This window comes from Amborella trichopoda, chromosome 4 (assembly GCF_054954075.1).
Source record: "Amborella trichopoda isolate Santa Cruz 75 chromosome 4, AtrichopodaSantaCruz75HAP2 v2.0, whole genome shotgun sequence".
Classification (NCBI taxonomy): Eukaryota; Viridiplantae; Streptophyta; class Magnoliopsida; order Amborellales; family Amborellaceae; genus Amborella; species Amborella trichopoda.
In genome coordinates, this window is record NC_142339.1 from 46,585,673 (window position 1) to 46,603,454 (window position 17,782).

Genomic DNA, 17,782 nt, shown 5'->3' on the forward strand with positions numbered 1-17,782 from the left:
AGAGAGAGACTATCTCAAAATTTTTAGACAGAACTATCTCGATATTTTTAGAGAGAGAATCTATCTCATATTTTTAAGAGAGATAAATTATCTCAAATTTTAAGTTTTAGAGATAGAAAACATCTCAAACGTTTTAGAAAGAAACTATATCTAATTTCATGTTTTAGAAAAAGAACTCTCAAAAATTTTAGAGAGAGAAGCCACATTAAAACTTTTATATAGAAAAACCAATGATAAAAAGATCGACTCGGACCTTGGCGAGGCGAGACACTTGGCCGAGTTCATGTTAAAAAGAAACGACTAACAACGGTAAATAAGATTTATATATGGAAAAAGTTAATATAAAGTTGCAACTTTAAAATGTAGAATTACATATGTACCTAAAAAATCTATCAGAGAGGTTGTTTGAATGTTGAAAAACCCTCTAATTGATCATCTCGACATTGAGATGTATAAATATGAATAAAAAAAGTTTTTGAGTCCCAAAAATAGTGCATCTTGCAACACATTATCTACACCGTCCATTTCCAAAATTTTCCTATGTTTATAGATCTATTTGATTTTAACCATTTATGAAGTTTTAAATTTTCTAATTAGATATAAAAATAGATTTTAAGATAAGAGTAATGATGCTATGTTCCCACACCCATTTGTGTAGGACCCCAAAGGATCACCATTAAATTTGGCACATATCTCTGAAAACGTTATCATATAGGTGTGAGACTTGACTTTTTAATAGATTTGTGCCAAATTTAATGTTGATCTTTTGGGGTCCTATACACATGGGTGCGGGAGGATCTTATAAGATCATTACTCTTAAGATAATCCTAAAATTTTTCTACAACAAAATTACATGTTAGGATAAAATTTGAAGGTGCGCCTTAATTGGACGGTTTAAAGTTGCAGCCTTATAGAAACCACACCTTTTATATATAGGAAAACGTTTATATGAGGATGCTACCTTATAATGTAGAACTATGGATGCCCCTCAAAAGTCCATCGGAAAAGGTAGTTTTAATGTTGAAAACCTTTTGATTGATCATCTCGACATCAAGATGTATGACTATGAAAAATAAAAAGATTTTAAGTCTCAGACGTAGTACATTTTACAACATATCATCTACACCGTCAATTTTCAAGATTTTCATATGTTTATAGATCTACTTGATTTTAACCATTTTTGAAATTTAAACTTTTATAATTAGATATAAAAATAGATTTTGGGATAATCATAAGAATATTTTACATCAAAATTATATACCATGATAAAATTTGAAGGTCCACCTTACCTCTACGGCTACCGATGCATCCGTATGCAAACTGAAACCATCTCAAAGTTTTTTAGAGAGAGAAAATATCTTAAATTTCAAGTTTTGGAAAGGGAAACTATCTCAAAATTTTAGAATAAGTATATTTTAATTTTTAGAGAAAGAAACTATCTCAAAGGTTTTAGAGAGAGAAGCTACCTCAAATTTCAAATTTTTAGTGCAAAACTGTCTCATAATTTGTAGAGAAAGAAACAATCACAAAATTTAAGTTTTAGCGAGAGAAATTATTTCAAATTAGAGGGAAAAACTATATCAAATTTCAACTTTTAGAATGATAAACTATTTCAAAATTTTTAGATAGAGAAACTATATCAAAATTTTAGGTTCGTTGTATTCTCATTCTACATGTTTCCAACTATGTTTACGAAACATGGAAAATAGTATGTTTGAGTAATACAGTGTATATAAAAAAAGATAAAAGTAAAGAGGGTTGTATACGATGAGACCATTTATATTTGATACAAGGAGGTCACAATTACTTATAACCATCCGATGTAAAATCTAATAGCTTGGGTGTGTCCAAAGTTCAAAAACATTTCTTTTGAAGTATGACCTTGGTCAATGGAATAAATGCAACAATTTAATTTCACATTTAATGGTTAAAATTAATTGTGATCATCTTCTACCAAAGATAAATGGTGCCATTATGTACTTTTCCATATTAAAATACAATATACTCGTAAAAACTGGGAATTGAGTGGAAGCTATATGGGCTTATTTTTTAATTCTGAAAATAAAACGAAATTTTTCTATAAAAGTAAATTTATTGTATGTTATAGATTTTTCTTTGTCTTGAGCAGGGTACCAATTCACAAAAAACGATTGCATTACAATCATTAGCAATGTTATTAGTATCGAATTGGCTATTGAACTGCTGATGGATTGGTCCAACTACTGGTTGGACTAGATTTAAAAAGAATAACATTATAAAAACACCAGTTTAAAATATAAACTATTTCCATAGCAAATTACGTAGCGCCATATTAGGGGTGTCTATTAACATTTGATGCCAAATGTGACCAATATTACGTGTACCACCCCTCTTTTTTTCTTTTTAATATCTAAGTTGCCCCTTGTCCAACAATGCAATGAAAACACGGGGGGCTATCTTTTCTTTATTGTTGGGTATTCAAAATACTAGACAACTATCTTTGACTCCTCCCTGTGTGCGTGAAAAATTTTCTCCCTTTGATGTTTACATTTTCTTTCTTTGTTATTTTATTAGTGAGTTTTGTTGCCTTCCACCAACCACCCAAACTGCTGCTAAAGTTGAAGAGACATCGAGGAATTATCTGAGAGAGAGAATCAAGAAGAAATCAAAGAAATCAAGGGTTGTGGAAAGAGATTGAGGGATAATATGGACGATGAATAAATTTTGGATGGAGAACTAAAATACTTTTAAAAGGAAGGCAAGCACCTCAAAAGCACAGTAGAGAGAGAGAGCGTTCAAATTCTAGAGATAGCAAAACATAAGATGTAAGTACATGGTAGGTAGATGATATTGCTCACATGACTATTCAACCAAAATATAATTTTGTTTGATACTTTTTTGCAAGGAAAATGGGATAATACACCATAAGACCATGCCCCACACACCCAAACAAAATGGTGTTGCCGAAAGGCGTAATCGAACTCTTATGGAAATGGTGCGATCAATGATGAGTCATGCCAACTTGTCCTCAATTTTTTGGGGTGAAGCATTGCATATTGCTATATATATTTTAAATCGAGTTCCATCAAAATCCGTAGAGAAAACATCTTATGAGTTATGGACTGGACGTAAACCTCGATTGGAACATTTAAAAATTTGGGGTATCATGCTCATGTACTTATCCCGAGCCATGAGAGATCTAAGTTGTAGGCTAAAACTATAATATGCTCATTCATAGGGTACCCTGATACTTCTAAGGGTTATAGGTTTTATTATCATGAGACCAAATCTTTGGTTGAATCTAGAGATGCACATTTCTTAGAAGAACATATGAAAATAGACAAACTTTCTCTTATAGATATACATGAATTAGACAATATGGAGTAAATGAAAACATAGAAAATTATGAACCTAATGTAGAAATCCTTGATAACTACATAGATAGTGGGAGTGATACCTTTGAACTTACTAATGTAGATGACAGTGAACCTAGGAGAAGTTTTAGGAATAGAGCATCACCATATCAGAGTTTTATTTAGAATCATATCAGAGTTTTATTTGCATGGACACTTTAGACCAATACTATAACTTCGCTTATCAATATATTTCTGAAGCTTCCAATTTTAAAGAAGCCATTAATTATGATGAATCTAATTTTTGGAATAATGCTATGAATGAAGAAATGGATTCTATAACTAAATACCATGTACAGGAGTTGGTAGATTTTCCTAGTAGGAGAAAACCCATTGGTTGCAAATGAATATTAAAAAGATAACTCAAGTCTGATGGTAGTATAGATAAATATAGAGCACAACTTGTTGCTAAATGATATAACCAAAAGGAATGTATAGATTTTGTTGATACTTTTCTCTAGTAGTAAGATTTTATTATGCTAGAATTTTAATATTTATTGTGCCTAATCTTGATTTATAATTGTTTCAAATAGATGTTAAAACTGCATTTCTCAATGGCAATTTAAATGAAGAGATATATATGTTATAACCTGAAAGATATATTGTTGATGGCAAAGAGAATAAAGGATGCAAATTATTTAAATCACTATATGGATTGAAGTAATCTTCTAGATAATGATATTTAAAATTTCATGATGCAATTATGAAACTTGGTTTTATTTCTAATGAAAGTGATCATTGTATGTATATTAAGATTAGTGGGAATAAGATAGTGATATTGTCTTTATATGTGGACGATATTTTGATTGTTGCAAATGACATAGATATGATTAATGAAACAAAATCATGGTTAAAATATAATTTTGAAATGAAAGATATGGGGGTTGCATCATATGTTTTAGGAATTGAAATTACAAGAGATAGATAAAAAAGGATGCTCAGCTTATCTCAACAGTATTATTTAGAATCTGTTCTTAAAAAGCTTAAAAAGTATTTATGCAAGTCGGTCTCCACCCCTGTTAATAAAGCGATTAAATTATCCATTGATTTATGTCCTACTAATGATAATGATGATACAAGAATATTCCATATGCTCATGCAATTAGGTGAATTAATTATGCTGTGTCATGCACTAGGCCAGGTCTATATTTTGTTGTTGGACTTATTAGCAGGTATAAAAAAAACCCCAGAATGATACATTGGCAAGCAGTAAAAAGGATATTAAGATATATCCCAGAAATAAAAAAAATACAAGTTACATTATCAAGGTTCTTCCTTTAGGCCTCAGGGTTACTCTGATGTAGATTGGAGTGGTGATTATGATGAAAGTAAATCCACTTTGGGTTTCATTTTCACACTTAGTGGAGGTGCAGTATCATGGTGCAGTCAAAAAACAAGACTGTGTTTCTTTATCAACTATAGAAGCAGAATATGTGGCTTGCAATTTAGGATCACAAGAGGTTGTTTGGTTGAGAAATTTCCTCATAGATTTAAAGTTGGAATGCATTGAAAATAGGCCTATAAACATGTTATGTGATAATCAAGCAGTCATTGCGGTTCTCAAGGATTAAAAAATAAACTCTTAATCCAAACACATTCGTAGGAGGTACCACCATATTCGAGATGTAGTGCAATATGAAGATATAACAGTTGATTATATACCTTCAAATGCGATTAATGCAGATCCATTGACTAAGGCTCTAAGCCGGGAAATTTTCGAGAAACATATAGTAGCTATGGGACTGAGATAAGTCCAAATGGAAATCCAATAATGGTTCATAAAATCATATTGGTGGGTATATGAAAATCCCATGTGAAAAAAATGAGGCAATGCCATATGCAAGATGTCAAAGAGTTTTCAGGCTGAGATATGAAAATCCCATGTAGAAAGCATGAGGCAATGCTATGTACAAGAAGTTAAAGAGCGTTCAGGCCAAGTAGGAGATGTTGGAATACTGGCCTATCAGGCCTTTTTATCCCGGGAATTTATTTTTCAATAATGGTATAAAATCCATACTATATAGTATATGTGAAATCTCATGTAGTTGACATGAGGCAATGCCATATACTAGGATCCATTTTGGAGCTTTTATAGGACGTTGCACTGGAGGGAAACCTAGTATCACTGGAGGAAAAACCCAGTGATGTATTTGGATTCTTCAAAATAATTGTTTTTTTCTATATTATAGATGTACAAAATTATTTAATTTTTAAATCTATTTTATCAAATTGTAGGAATACTTGGATGACATCCTATTATGTGAGTCATTAGTACACTAATGACATGTTTAGCTCATTATATAGGATTAACAGTTTGGTGACAACTTGTTAACCCTAATTAGCTGCACTTAAGGGAAGGTAGGAGTTATATTTGGATCTCAACTCCTATAGACCATGAATATGAGAGTTACAAAAGCTGGTTCTCTATAAAAAGAGGTTAACCCCTCAAGTAATAGTACATAGAGAATGATGGATAATTGGTGAAGGAGATTCACTAAGATGACTCTCAAGGTAGCCTGTCCGGACGGCTTGGTCTATAGGTTTTGGTATGAAACCTTAAGTCCCTCATGTGATTTAAGGGTAGATCCAAGTAAGTTGTTTATTGATTTTATTTATTTAAATATTGATTTTTATTGTTGGCACTAATAATTCCATTCCTCAATATTAAACCATCGATCATTACTAAGAGAGAGAGAGAGAGAGAGGTCATTAAAGTCCTCCCTTTCCCTCTCTTTCTATTAGTCCACGCACAAAATTGTGGATCTCTCTCTCCATCCAAAACTGGTGGGTTTTGCGGTGCTCCCGGATGCAAATAAGAGGTTTTTGTATGATGTTGGAGCATATGACAGTGATGATGATGACGATATGCTGGTTTAGCAATGATCATTTGTGTTGAACCTCTTCTGGTTCAGTAGGGAATATTTCTTAAAAAAGTGAAGGGAAACAAAACTTCAATTAAAAAATTATTATCGAAGAGAAAGGTGTGAGATCGCTCTATTACAAGAAAGTGGACATAGATGGGATGATTAGAGAGAAAGAGAGAGATACAGAGATAGAGAGAGAAAGAGAGAGACTCACTGATGAGAGGGAAAGCCACCCTGCAAGCCCAAGATTTGCAAGGTGAGGCGCTATGGATGAGCAAGGTGCTCACGCTTGGCATTGCCATTGAAGCGAAGTGTGCTGAAGAAAAAAAACCAAAAGAGGAATGTGGTGTTTGTAATATTGGGCATATTTGACACCAAATGATATTAGGCCTCGCCTAATATGGTCCATGTGAACTTTAAAATAATTTGTGGATCTTTGTTTAAGCTATCTAATTAGTCAAAACTGGCAGGTAGATCACTTGGGATGAGTCGGGTCGGTTCCTAGTCGACCCAGACCTGGATTGGACTTGGATCCTGTTTGGTTCCAAGTCAATTGGACTTGGAATCGACCCACCTGGTCGGGTTGGATTGGGGTTGAAAAAAAAATTATTTATTTGTATACTACATAATTACTCTAAATTGGACTCCGTCAAGCCTACCAGTTGGGTCCATAGGCTGACTCCACCCATTACCCACCCTTGCTAGTGGACCGAATTGGCAAAAACTGGTCAAGCACTAATTTTGGCAGATTTTCATCCAAACCCTATTTTTGCGTAGACCATATTGGCACAAGACACCAATTGACCATTGGTAACACCCAATCATGGGTGGCTGAATCCTACAAAAAGCATAATTCCTATTCATAATTAGATCCCTTTTCTTTTATAAACCTCGAGATCTATGTTCTCTATTATCTTCCGTGAAGTTCATGTTTTTGGGTTAATTTACTAGTAGGAGATATTGTGTTGTTAATGGCAACTGCTAGTCATGTCATTCTTTGTGAAGAAAAAGAAGAATATTTTTCCTCATTTAGCAGTTCTCAAAAATTCACTACCTTCACATAATTTTGTGGGGATGACTCATCCAGATATATCATTGTTAAATCCAGTTCCTTCACTATTTTCATAAATGACCTTTTCACCTTATGGCCTCAACCCTTAGCTATGCTCAGTACATGGCAAGCTCATCTATGCTCCAAATGAGTTTGAAAAGAAAAAGATAGAATCTTAAGTAGAAAACATCTTGCTTCCTAATCTCTATTACATAGCATGAGAAAGAAAAATATTCCTGTTATTCAAGGGCCAATCTTTGAAAAGAAATCGGATAAACAGGCTCCATGCTGGGGTAAAACAACGCAAAGTTTTGCTCCTCTCCAGCTGGCTTGAAATCCTCATTAAACAAAGCAAACAGTTAGGTCCATATGGTATTCCCAGGCCTCTTTGGTGTACCGTTTGTGGAAATGGCATGCTGTATCAGATTATTGTTGTACTCCTGAGCCGTTGCCACTGTGGTCTTGTCGCCGTACCCTGCACTCGGCCAACCGCTCTCCAACGCTACGATATTGATTGTGCTCCCTCCCACTTTCTCCAGGGCCGAGTAAACTGCATCTAATGTCGCATCGAAGAGGTTGTGGTAGCTAAGGTCACCATCTTGGACGACTGGAGAGGTCGGTCTGAAAAGGGCGTGGTCCAGAGGGATGTGTTCTGGGTCTGATTTGTAGCCAAAGTAAGGGTACACATTCACCATGCGGGGGAAGTCGTTGGCGGTCACGAAGGCAGTATTGGGGTTCATGGCAGCCACGGCTTCGGGTGAGAAGGCTCCCTGCGAAGGGGGTATGAGACTGAGAGGCTCACCACGGCAATGGCTGTGGTGACCCAGACAAGTTTGATTCCTGCATTATTTATGGCAGCGAGGATGTTTTGCATAGCCGGACCGACATACTGGGCTAGATCAGTGGGTATGACCTCATTGTCCACCACAACAAAATCGAAGGTAACCTCATCGATGTAGGGCATCATGGTGGCGACCCATGCCGTTGCCACAGCAGGGTCAGCAGCGAGGCCCGCAAGGTGTTGGTTCTTGACACGTAATGCACCTGATCTCTGAATTCCGGAGTGCGTCAAGCGCTGTAGTGTTGGGATCAAACAGCCGTACTGTTATAACATTGTTCTGTTGCATGAGTTTTACGATGTCAGACGGCGACGGAAGGTTGTCCCCGAGCATGCCCCAGTTCACCCCCACAATGGGGCCTGCAGTGACAACGTCGTAAAAAATCTTAATACAAATGGACTTTTTATTAATTAAATAAAGTAGAAGACTGATAATATTTGTGGTAAAAGTGAAGCTTCCAAGTGAAATTTACAATCTCTTTGTTTAAAGATTCAAACAAATAACATGATACCAATTTGGTGTTCTCATCATCATTGTAACGGTTGCGCCTTCCATCTGTTGAATTGGGTATTTGTAAACAAGATTAATAAGATTTCCATTAAAAATATAGTATGCTAATTGGAAACAATATGCATGAACAAAGTTACAGAAAAATAATTGCACTAAAGTATAATTCCTCAGAAAAAAAACAATTATACTTTTACGCCTGATGAATTCTCATAAGTATTTCCAACAAATAATTATCACAAAGTTCCTCCAGCCCAAAGGCCCTAATAGATCTAGAGTGTTTACTTCTTTATTCATTCCAATAATATGAAAAGAGTTTCCAATAGATGAGATGATATGTGCTGCAAACAGCGAAAAATCAATGCATTTAAACTAAAATTACGACGATAGATGTGACAATATCACTAACCGGTCCAGATCGGAGTCCAAATCTCGAGCGTAAAGGGGCTTATGAAAAGGGCTCCAACCAAACAGACGCGGAACAAAACCCATGTACCACAAATGTACCTCTGTGGGGAATTCATAAGGTCCATTAAAATCTGGTTTTCCCAAAATTTCTTTTGTTTCTCTACCACAAGGCAATCTACAAGTAGATGTAGTTCTTAAGACTACATAAATGTCCTGCATTTATGGTTTTTCTGCTTTTGATGAAGATAAGGAGCAAAGATTGGGTAGTCCACGCTGAAAATGGCCTCATTTGGCAAGTTTCTCTATCTTGTCACTGCATGCATGGTTCATCTTTCTATAGTTGGGGCACCATATAATGTCAGCTACTGTTTATACGATAATGTCATTTAAAATTTTCGATTTCTATCACTAATGATAATAAAGGACAAGCATAATTCCATTATATGCAATACTTTTAACTCTTACATGAGGACGCTACAAATTGAAGTTTTTACCAAAACACATAGTGTGCATGGTTGTCATTTAGTGTGTCTTTTTTTTTTTTTTTTATAATTTGGATCTTGACATAAGTACGCAAGTCTTATGGTATCGATCCATTCTCTTATTTTTTATGTGGAATGGGAATCGCCAATCAGGATGAGGTTCATTGGGCCGTTTCCCTCTTGGACTAAAAAAAAGAAAAATGGTTTAATACGGCTGCAAAATAAGCACTGTCTCACCTCAAAGTTGCAATTTTTGGCATTGGAAAATGTTCAAATCGATCATCTCAGGCTTGAATTATTGTTTTGAGAAAAAATTAGGATTCCAAGCTCTAAAAATGGTGTATATTGTAACATATTATTTAGATCATCTATTTCGCCCTAAAAATAAATGCTCATAGATCCGTAAGATCTGTAATATTTTTTCAACTTCAAATTTAATAGTCAGTACTGGAAATTGATTAAAGCACTTTCTAGATGAAGATTCGAGGTGAGGCTTTATTGTGTTTTCATAAAGCCTAGGCCTTATAGAAACTTCAACCATAAAAATAATTGGCAATATTTCCACTACTTTTCATTATTCCTCATCTATAATAGGTTGTATGATGATTTACCAAGACAGTACAGATAGGGGAGATCGCCAATTTATGCCTTTTTTTTTTTTCCCTTATCTTCCATTTTTTGCTTTTTTCAAGTTTGAATATATCCATACAATCCAAATTGCCCGATTCAGCCAATTTGATTTGGGTGCGCAATCAATCCAAAGGATCCGAATCTCTGAACCCTTCTGTTAAAACAAGCTTACACTCTGCGCTTTACTGCTCTTCAAAACTATCATCTAATTCTAAACCTTAGAGGTTGACAATAGGGTGTGATGACTATATGAACCCGGGATTTAGGCCTAAGCTTGATGGACTAGCTGTTGACCTCGGAAATGGTTTACACTTTGTTCGATTCTTACCATTTAAGTTGCCAAATAATAAGGCCACATGAATGGTGCATTATACATGCTGCATGGTATACGTTATGGACCCATGAGAAAAATCTAACATTTGGTTCCTTTCTATAACCAGTTATTTTGTAACCCTACTCTTCCCACTCACTGGTGATTGAACAGGTGAGCACACATGAGAAGGACTCCCCGCCCTTTGGCTGAGTCCTCATGCGTTGGAGTCATGCACCGGGCTAAAAAGCTTTACATAAATTGGAAAAAGAAAATATTTTAAAATAAAAGAAAGGTAATAAAAATAAAATAAAACAAAACAAAAAACAACCTTAAAAAGGTCAAAATGGGCTTTAAAAATATTTAAAAGATAGGTTTAAAAATTGATTTATAACAATTGTTTAAAGTATAATAAAATAAAAATATCTAAATGAGATTAAAAAGTAGTGAAAAATGGATATCGATGTGGGTAATTTAGAAATAATTCACAAAGAAGGAAAATTGTAAAAAATAAGTAACTATGGCCAAAATATTTCCCAATCTTTTTCAAATCAATAAAAAACATGTACAAACTATTACAAACAAATTTCTTAATTTTTAAATTTTTTAGATTTTTTTTTTGAGGTCCCCGCTTGACCACCCTAACTTGCCAAAACCGGCCGTGGCCAGTAACCGCTTCCCAAACAATATTCCCTTCTTCTACTAGCACTCTCCAATTCCATGTGGCTTCTCTGGTTCTCCACGGTGCCAAGTTTCTCTTATAAAGATAAGAAAAAAAAGGGGAAAATATCTTCTTACTCCTTATATTTAGGTTTCATTTCATAATAGACCAAAGATTTTCAATGATATATTGAGGTATAAAAATTGTAGATTTTATTTCTTCTATCCTCTAAGCTAATTTAAACTTGTATTTTTAGATTAAACAAATCTAAAAAGACATGCCTTTTCTAAAAGTCATTCTCCCAAACTTCTAGAAAGAGAAAAAAGCTTCATAGAGGTAAGTGGTTATCGGGAGGAGAGAGAGGTATTTGGAGAAACACGGGAGGAGAAAGAGTGAGAGACACATGAAGAAAGAGAAAGAGAGAAGTTTGGGGTATTTAAGTGAAGAGAGAGAAAAACTAGTTTACAATATTTAGAAAGAGAAACTATCTCAAATTTCAAAATGAGAATTTGAGATAGTTTCTCTCTTCTATAAAGTAGAAATAGTTTCTCTTTAAAACTTGAAATTTATGATAGTTTCTCTATTTAAAATTTTTGAGATAGCTTCACTGTCTAAAATTTTAAATTCGAGATAACTTCTTTCTCTAAAAAATTTTAGATAGTTTCTCTTTGCAAAATTTTGAATTTCAAGATTTTAAAGGGAGAAACTATCTTAATACACAGGGTATTTTCATCATAAAAAAACTATTTTATTGCTTTGGGGTCGATGTAAAAATAAACAGTATTAGGTGAATGGTGTGGTTTGAAAAGTATAAGGGTGGAGAAAGTATAGTGAAGAGGGTATCTATAATCTCTCCTACTTAAAATTAGGGAAAATTTCTTATAGAATCTTAATTCCTCATATTATTTCACGGTAGACCCTCCTTTCGTTTTTCTTTCAAGCGGCATATTGAAACTCTTAAAGATTTCCCCATACCCCCTCATCTCTTATCTCCCTCTTTTGTTGTCTTTTGTTCATAAAAATTAACCCCAAAAATTTTGTTTATACCATTTCAACCCAAAAACGTTTTTAATGGGTGGAAAGGGAAAAATAGGGTTTAAAAAGTTTTTGGGTTGAAATGATATAAAAAGGTTTATTGGGGCTAATTTTTATGTTAAAAAGTCAATAAAAGAAGGAGATAAGAGATGATAAGGTGAAATCTTTAGAGGTTTCTTTATGCCGCATGAAAAAAAAATGAAAAGAGGGTCTACCATAAAATAATATAATGAATTAGGGTTCTATATGAAGTTTTCACTTAAAATTAACCTTAGGTAATACTAAACAAGAAAACCCATTTAAAATAGACATTAATTTATAAAGGAGAGTATATGGTAAGTGAGATTACTTAGATACTGTGTCTTTCCCCGAAGTGCATGTACACCATGTGTAGGTGCTACAATTAATCAATATTTCTTTAACATTTAAAATGGCCTTAGGTAATGCTAAACAAAGACATTAATTTTAGAGAGATTGTATACTATAATAACATTTTATGGTTTATAGTAACTAACATAAGATTGCGTACCAAACTCGTAAGGGGTCTCATCTAATTAAAATTGGAAATCAAATATATTTAGAAAAAGAAAAATATGCAATGAGACCATTTATCTTTGGTAGAAGGTGGTTACAATTAATCTTAACCATTGGATGTGAAATTAGATGGCTACATTTATTCCATTGACCAAGCTCAAACTTCAAAAGAAAATTTCTCAAACTTTGTGACACTATTCAAGCTATCAGATTTCACATTGGATGGTTATAAGATATTGTGACTTCTTTGTATCAAAGATAAATTGTTTCATTATACACAATCATTTTTGAAAACTGGTTCTCAATTTTGTTTAGTTGATCAAATCAGTCAAAATGAGATAATCGAATGATTAAATACTAATTTTGACTTTCTTTTACCAAAACAAATTTGTGTGCTAGAATAAACCCGCTAAGGCATCGACCAGCCATCCGACCGATTAAACCAAGTGATCTCGTATGGTCTTGGTAAATGTGATATGATCTTAATGGAAAAACAAATAATCTCACTTAATACTTCCTCCTCTAGAGTTTTCCTACTCGAATTCTTCGTAATATCCTATATTGGAGCCACCATTAATTTATATTTTCCTAGTGCATTTAAATTAGTCTTGGGTAATACCAAACAAAAGAATCTCCCACAATTAGATATTAATCGCTACATTTATGTGGTGTTATTGGAAAAGAAAAGAGTATTATCCTATACTTAATCTTTTAAATATTAAATTGGATTAGTACAAAGAAGGCGGATGGGCTCACGCATGGCTGTCACAATGCTTTGGATTCTCTATCTTTCCTGGCATACTCTATATTAGGAGCGACCATTAACTTCACATTTTCTATCTCAAGGTAGCACATTTAAATCAACGTTCAATTATACATTTAATTATAAGACTATTTATTTATGAAAATTTTTTACCTGTTGGTGCCACCTATACATGACCTCTGTTTTGAACGAATAACTGAAATGGCTTTAGCAACAATATTATGCCTAAACGTTGTTTTATTTTTAATTTTTTTTCTATAAATTAGTTTTGCATGAAGTATAAGGAGTGCCCCGCTTTATTCAACCCACCACCCACCAAGAAAAAAAAAAAAAGTAGTTTTGAATAAAATACCAAAATACCCTTGCAAGTTCTAGTGGTATTTTGGTCATTATTTCATCAAAAATATTGTTTTCCTTATTTTTGTGAAGTGCACCATAGTGGAAGGTGCACACTCCCAATGTTCACAATAAAATAATTTTAAATAAATAAAAAATAAAATACTCTTAGGTATCTGATCAAGATTAGATGCTCACAACTAACTTGTGAAATTTTGCTTAAAGTTTTCCCAGTCGCTCCACAAACTCCACAACCAACATCACCATTTCCAAAAACTAAAGTTTTTGAACCAAGCATGGAGAGTTTGTTTAAGCCCATGGAATGCGCGTTATAGTTGACAAACTGTACCAGCAAGATAAAACTCCAAGAGATAAATTCATTTAAATTACCTCTACAAGATTGTTAAGGAATTACATTTTTAACATCAAATTGATATAGAGGCCATTGGTGAATTGCAACTATAGAAATTAGGGTGTGAACTGTAGTCATGTGGCTAACAAGAACAATGGATTCAACAAATCAATCCCAAATTATTGATCATAACCTTTGGCTACAAGTCAAGCCTTATAACGCTCAATATTGGTATCGGCTTTAGTTTTGATCTTGTACTCCCATCAAAGCCGATGGCACTCTTATCTTTAAGAAGAGAAACAATATTCTAAGCATGCTTCTATCAAAGGTAGTTAGTTCTTTTTCCATGGTATGTTGCCACTCATGCTGTTATGTAGCTTCCTACTTCCTTGTAGGCTTGTGGCTCAGAGTAAGAATAAAGTAAGAAAGGCTTGAAGTTGAGGTAAAAAAATTTCATACTCAACAAAATGGGCAGGTAAAGCAAAGACAAGAGTACTACAATAGATAGAACGTGTTTGTACATGGGCAATAGATGCAAGTACCTGAAGTGGTTCATAAGTGTTCTACAATTGGACCATTCAGAGGAGGTACAGGTGAGGTCGCAAACATAAAAAAAACATCTTCAGAGAATGGAAAAAAAAAAAGAAGTAGAAGAGGAGTCAACAACAGATGGAGGGGAAGGGAAGGGAATATGTTAAAAAAATACCCATGTTGGGGCACTCAAAGTTTCTTGGTCACATGATCATAACACCTATATCCCTTTTGGTGGTTAAGATAACTTAAGAATTTAACTACTTTGGGTAATAATTTGTCCAATTCAGATTTTGGCAAAAGAATAAAGCATACGCAACAAAATACATAAATATCATAATAAATTAGGGGTTGAGCAAACTAATGTTCAAAAGGGAAATGTTCAGAAAAAATAGCAAAAGGCATCATAGTAATCAGATAAACTGTTGTGCGAACATCTTTTGCCCAAAAAGCCTTTAGAACTGAGGCTGAGAGGAGAAGAAATCTCTCATTTTTTAAGATGTGGCAAGTTTTGTATTCATCAATGCCATTTTGTTCAGGATTATAGGAACAAGATTTTTTATGTTGAATATTTATGTCAGAAAGAAATGTCCAACTAATATACTCCCTACCAGAATTTGATATTACAACTTTGATTTTAGTAGAAAACTGAGTGTTCAAAGTAAGAATAAAACCAGATAATGATATCATATAGTTCACTGTGATTATTCACAAAGAAAACCCAAATATATCTAAGTACGATCAACAATAAAAAATGATATAATAACTTCCCAAACCCACAAAGAAAACCCAAATATATCTAAGTACGATCAACAATAAAAAATGATATAATAACTTCCCAAACCCTCCAATACATGATGTGTCAATCTCCAAGCATAACTATGCACCAGATCAAACATAGAAGTGAAATGGAATTACTATGATTGGATGGCAACACATGCACTTTAGAGAGTGTAAACAACTCACAATATGATGGAAAGGGTTTTAGAAGACATCATACCGTAGGCAAAGGTTTCAATAGGAGTCTCCAAATGAAGGTGGTTCTAGAAGTAGAGGTCATCAACTTTATTCCCAGTTCCAATAAGCTTTCCTGACAACTGGCCCCACACATAATATGCAAAGGGAGAGAAAACAACATTACAATTGAAATGGATAATCTGACTAAAAGAAAGTAGATTCATAGTAATGAAGGGAACATGATAAACCCAAAAACCATTCAATGTACCAAAAGGATTAGAGGATATAGTAATTCAGCTTACCTTATAAAATTTCATAGTGACACTAGTAGTAGTATGAATAATATTAGAAAGGAGTTTACAACCAACAAAAATAAACTCATTGGCCATCATACGATGAGAGACACCATAGTCTATTAACTAGGAAGCTGAAACAATTTTACATGAAAAACATATGTAAATTCATTAGACAATTAGGATTAAGAGAGCAATAACTGAAGCTATTCCATTGTAAGAGTGACTAATGACAGATTAATGACAATAGCCTGTGTTATTGCACCAAAGCTTGAGTACCAGTAGTCATGGCTGATCGATCAGAAATGCATCCCTCTAAAGGTTGGCTTGACTCGGTAGCAGTTGCAACAACGAGTGTCTTCTTCTTGCTTGGGCATGTGAACATCATAGGCCAAATTCCTTATAGTAATTGCATTTAGTAACGTGCATATCCTAACATGGTACATGTGAAGAGTTCTATTGAGACCGTTTGGTACATTTTTGTTTAAACTCTTTGCATTTTGAATGTCAAGTTGCAACAAAAGTTGTTTCTCCTATTGAAAATAGTACTAAGAGACTTAATCTTAGTCTCTTCCATAATCAACTTAGAAAAAGCCTGTGTTAGAGTCGGAAGAGTGGTTATATGCAACATGACATTCTGGGCACTCTAAAATTCTAATGAAGAATAAAATTCCTGAATGGACTGATCATCTTATTCGAGTGAACGAAGTCCAAGCACTAACATATACTTACTTACGTTAGTCTGATGATAGATTTCTTTTAGAAAAACTCACGCATTTTGAGATCTTTCAAAATTACTTAAATTGACGCCAACATTACTCTCTATAAACCCCACCAACCTATTAGCATTATTGTTTCCCCATTTTGCTAACTTTTTAGGGTAATCAAGTATTGATTCGTTTCTATTTTATAGACACCCTCTAGCTAAGGAAATTCCAAGAACTAGAACCCTGGAAACCATACTTACTGCACTAGACCTGTTCATTACCCTTACAAACAGAAATCCTAGTTTTCCCCTTGCTAGATGCCCATTTTCCTGACCTAAGTTACCCTAAGGACCACAATACACTAGTTCACCCTATACTCAAACTACACCCCTCTATACACCACAATCGACTAAAGCCTAGCTGGTTAAACTCTAAACCTTTTAATTAAGCGTACTAAATTAACTCCTAAACGTATTTAGCCTAACTCATCTTAAACCTGCAAAATTAGGTTCAAACCTACCAAAATAGGCTAGGACCCCTCTTAAAACCTTATAAAACAGGACATAAGCATAAGGTTAGTCAAACCCTTATACCATTGAGCCCTAAACACCCTTAATTCCTGTTATTACTCAAAACCCTAATTTTGAACCTACAAAAGGTAAAATAAAATTTAAAAGTATTACTTAATGGGCCATTTACACACCAAAACCTATAGACACGTACTACAAACGGTCCAAAAATGCTCTAATAGACATTTGGGGATAGGTGGTGGGAAGCCACACTTGTCCAAGGCCCACCACTCTTCACGAGCCTAGTCAGGCGAGTGCATGCCACACAAGCCCATGCACAACCCCAATCAAGTCCGTGTAGAGATGGACAAGTCAAATTTGTCTGTCACCTCTTGGAGCTGTAACATCGATTTTCAAGGGACCTTTGTTAGACTTTTTAGGTGAATCCCTGCTGCACTAAACCCTCGATTGTTAAACCTTATCTTATAAAAAACCTAACCTTAATCCCTATTCTAGCAAGCCTTATAATTCCATAAGATCCAGTAGACCACACCTAGACCCAAGCCTAACTCAAGAAACACCAAATTATACTATAACCTATTGGCAAACCCTAGACCACCT

General features: G+C 34.2%; 1 protein-coding gene across 1 annotated transcript; it reads right to left on the minus strand.

The window, feature by feature from the left end:
• Positions 1-7,348: 7,348 nt before the first annotated feature.
• Positions 7,349-9,280, minus strand: LOC18995732 (glucan endo-1,3-beta-glucosidase). The gene is given in 4 exon segments (XM_088864650.1): positions 7,349-8,091; positions 8,094-8,350; positions 8,352-8,530; positions 9,161-9,280. Coding segments are annotated over 4 exon segments (1,101 nt in total). The 3' UTR covers positions 7,349-7,546.
• Positions 9,281-17,782: the final 8,502 nt, after the last annotated feature.